Genomic DNA, 4,286 nt, shown 5'->3' on the forward strand with positions numbered 1-4,286 from the left:
AGAAAAGGTTTGCCAATTCCTGACCTAGCACATAATATGTGGTGAATAAACGAATGACAAATGCAGTAAAGTGTTTGGTGAAGAAAACACTGGTATTCTGATGGCCTGGGACCTAATTCTGCCCCTAACTACTTGTTTGACTAAGCAGATGATGATGATGATGATGAAGATAGATGATAGATAGATAGATAGATAGAGATAGAGATAAGTAGATGATAGATAACAGTTTTGAGTGCTTATTATATGCTGGATACAGTGCTAAATATTTTAAGTTTATTATGCATTTCATCCTCACAACCAACTCCAGAGGTAGTTTCTGGTATTTTTCTCATTTAAAGAAGAAACTGAGGCTCAGAGAAGTCACACCACCTGAGTGGCAGAGCCAAGGCTCAAAATCAGGTTAATTTACTCCAAAGCTTCAGACTACCCACCACTCTAGTATACCCTTCTGAGATTCAGTTTCTTCATAAAATTAGGATTATTGGATGAACAATGTGGTTTTCAAGCCATTTTAGCAAGCAGAAATTTTTAAATATTACATGGAATCTCAACATGCAGAGGTCCACCTAGAAGTGCCCGAATTGAGGCCGGCTGCCTCATCTTTCCCCTCAGCACCCCACCTCCCTGGCCACTCCATGGCCCTGGCCAACCTCACGTCCGCCCCACAGTTCCTCCTCCTTGGCCTGATGGACGGAACAGACGTCCACCCGCTGCTGTTCCTGCTCTTCCTTGGCATCTACCTGCTCAATGCCCTGGGCAACGTGAGCATTGTGGTCTTGGTGAGATCCGACGGGGCCCTCTGCTCCCCCATGTATTACTTCTTGGGTCATCTGAGCCTCGTGGACGTCTGCTTTACCACCGTCACGGTCCCCAGACTGCTGGCCGGCCTGCTCCACCCAGGCCAGGCCATGTCCTTCCACGGGTGCTTTGCCCAGATGTACTTCTTCGTGGCTCTGGGCATCACGGAGAGCTACCTCCTGGCAGCCATGTCCTACGACCGCGCGGTGGCAGTCTGCCGCCCCCTGCACTACGGCGCGGTCATGACACCCTGGCGCTGCGCGGTGCTAGTGGGGGCGTCCTGGGCGGTGGCGCACCTGCACTCGCTGCTCCACACGCTGCTCATCTCCGCGCTCTCTTACCCGCGCTCCACCCCTGTGCGCCACTTCTTTTGTGACATGACGGTGATGCTGAGCTTGGCGATCTCGGACACGGCGGCCGCGGAGGCTGCTATCTTCTCGGAGGGCCTGGTCGTGGTGCTGACCCCGCTGCTCCTCGTGTCCCTGTCCTACTCGCGCATCCTCGTCGCGGTGTTGAGAGTGCGGTCCGCAAGGGGCCGTTTCCGCGCCTTCTCCACCTGTGGGGCCCACCTGGTGGTCGTGTCGCTTTTCTTCGGCTCTGTCCTCTCCGTCTATTTCCGGCCGTCGTCTGCCTACTCGGCCCGCTACGACCGCCTGGCCAGCGTGGTCTATGCGGTGGTCACACCCACCTTGAACCCTTTCATCTACAGCCTTCGCAACAAAGAGGTCAAAGGCGCCCTAAAAAGGGGACTTAGACAGAGGGCTGCACCCGAAGAGGTGTGAGGGCGCGTCTGGATTCACTGGCATTTCCATAATAATGATTACAAAAGAACCCCTCCTTTTTCTTTTAGCTTTCCAAAGCACTAGCAGTTTTGATCCTACAAGCGTCTTATTTCTTGTTAAATTAAAAATTAGACCTGAAGCAAACATGAAAAAGTGTTTATTCATAGGGTTGGGTACATAGCAATAAGCTAAATTCACTTCTGTATGGTCTGAATGTTCGAAATAGAGTCTACTTTTAAATTTTGGGAAAATAAAAGGGAACAAACGGGAGTAGAGAATAAGTCTTGTAGCTCATGGAGAGGGAGAAGGACACTGTGGGCAGCACCGGCTGGAGGAGAGCACGCCTGAGAAGCAGCGCAGGTCTAAGAGGTTTTTAAAGAGGTGTTTTTTGAATATTCTGTACCGTAGCCCACACCCTTGCAGACTCCTTTTCTGGAAAATTCAGGAAAGATATAGCTATTTTTTAAAGTATTTAAACCTTTTAAAATTCTATTCCCTAGATACTATATCTACCATTTTCACGGTAAGAATTCAAAAATAGGGGCCAGCCCCGTGGCCAAGTGTTTAAGTTCGAGCACTCTGCTTCACCAACTCGAATCCTGGGCGCAGACATGGCACCGCTCATCAAGCCACGCTGAGGCGGCATCCCCCATGCCACAACTAGAAGGACCCACAACTAAAAATACACAACCATGTACCGGGGGGCTGTGGGAGAAAAAGGAAAAAAAAATTCAAAAATAGAGATAAAGGTAAAATTCTCCTTGACCACCATCCAGTGCAATCTCCACTCCCATCTGGGTTATCAATCTATCAATACCTTTTGTCTCTCTCCTTCTCTCTTTCCTCTCTCTTTCTCTCTCTTTCCAGTTTTGAAACATAAATACTATCTATCTTTCCTTACATATATTCTGCAATTTCCCTTTTTCATGAAACAATATGTCTTGGAGATCTTTTCTTATCCCTACAAATAGAACTTCATTTTTAACTTCATGGTATAGAACCCTATACTGTAATGTTCTACAGTTTAACTATTCCCTTACTGATAAATATTTATGCTTTTCCAATGTTTCACTATTACAATGGTGTAATGATATTCTTGTAATAAATATAATAAAAGATAACATTTAGTGGGGAATTATTACCTGCCAGCCACTGTCCTAAGTGCTCTTTGCGTGTCTTGTTTAAACCTCACAAGATTCCACAAGAAAGATACCATTTTATTCTCATTGCTGAAGAGAGGAAACAGATTTAGAGAAATCAAGCTGCTGTCCCAAAGTCATAAAACTAAGTTCATCTTCTTCAATGATTTGTAGTCTATTCAATTTTTTATCATATTGAACAAATTTTAGTAACATCTAAGTTCCCAAAAGATAATTTTGCACACATTTTCAAAATTTTTGTTTTAAAGTTGTATATAGTATTATGATTTTAAAACTGCATCTTTAGTTGTTAATTTTGCTCCTTTTTCACTCCTAGAGTTCTTTTTTATGCGTTTTCTCTCTTTTTTTTTTTTTTAAAGATTTTATTTTTTCCTTTTTCTCCCCAACGCTCCCCGGTACATAGTTGTGTATTCTTCATTGTGGGTTCTTCTAGTTGTGGCATGTGGGATGCTGCCTCAGCGTGGTCTGATGAGCAGTGCCATGTCCGCGCCCAGGATTCGAACCAAAGAAACACTGGGCCGCCTGCAGCGGAGCGCGCGAACTTAACCACTCGGCCACGGGGCCAGCCCCACGTTTTCTCTTTTTTTTTTTTATCTTGTTTTACATGCCAATGTTCTATGTTATCACTAACATTTCCAAAGAACCAACATTTAGCTTGTTATTATTACTCTATTGTTTATTGGTTTTCAACTCCACTAATTTTTCACGTTTATATTTACTAATTCTTTCCTCCTATTTTCTTTGTGTTGATTTTGTTCTACTTTTTCCAGACTCTTGAGGCTTATGTATCCTCTTGACTTCAGGAGAGGAGGTCCATTGTTGATGGAACCTGACATCTCTTCTCTTAGCATGAATGGTACATGACTTTTCTTTTGAGAAGGGAGCTGATGGCCTTCTCAGGGCTCACTGACTCTGCTGGTTCTCTTAGAGTCAGTCATGTCTTCCATCTGGCTCTGGGCTCTGACCTTAGCTGCTACTACAGGTTCCCCTCACCTCTTATCCTGACAGCCTCGGAGACACACTGGCTCTCAACTCTCACACTAGGTGAATCAATCAACACCTGAAAATAAAATTAAGAACTGAATAGACCTTCGAGGGGAGAACTGATGATCCTGGAGAGTAAAAAATTACAAGAACACGTGCATAATAAATTGGAAGATACCTTTCACGGAAGAGATATGTTTGGCAGGAGCAAAGCACTGAAGTGCCTGAGAAATTTGTATTTATTTCTTAGAGAATTAGGAACTACTATACATTCTTTGAGGGCAGTAAACAACAAAACTAGAGCAGTACTTGTTCAAAATTGAATAATAATCACTGCGTGTCCACTACATGTCAGTCCTTGTGTTACATCACACCCGACATACAGTGGTAAACCCAAAAGGCACAATGGACCTGCCTGTAGTGACATGTGGGAAAAGTCCCCCTGGAAGTGCCATGACGGCTGCATTAGCAGTGCCGAGCTTGGGTGCCACTAGACTTTTCAGAATGCTACTCATTGTCAATACTACACCTACTATTTGAAAACATTCTTTAATCTTTAGAG

General features: G+C 44.5%; 1 protein-coding gene across 1 annotated transcript; it reads left to right on the forward strand.

The window, feature by feature from the left end:
• Nucleotides 1–515: 515 nt before the first annotated feature.
• LOC103542741 (olfactory receptor family 1 subfamily R member 1 pseudogene) lies at nucleotides 516–1,673 on the forward strand. The gene has a single exon (XM_008509664.2). It carries the CDS (start codon nucleotides 540–542, stop codon nucleotides 1,578–1,580), a length of 1,041 nt encoding a protein of 346 aa, XP_008507886.2. The 5' UTR covers nucleotides 516–539; the 3' UTR covers nucleotides 1,581–1,673.
• The last annotated feature ends 2,613 nt before the right edge of the window (nucleotides 1,674–4,286 follow it).

Source organism: Equus przewalskii, chromosome 10 (assembly GCF_037783145.1).
Source record: "Equus przewalskii isolate Varuska chromosome 10, EquPr2, whole genome shotgun sequence".
In the NCBI taxonomy this organism is placed as follows: domain Eukaryota; kingdom Metazoa; phylum Chordata; class Mammalia; order Perissodactyla; family Equidae; genus Equus; species Equus przewalskii.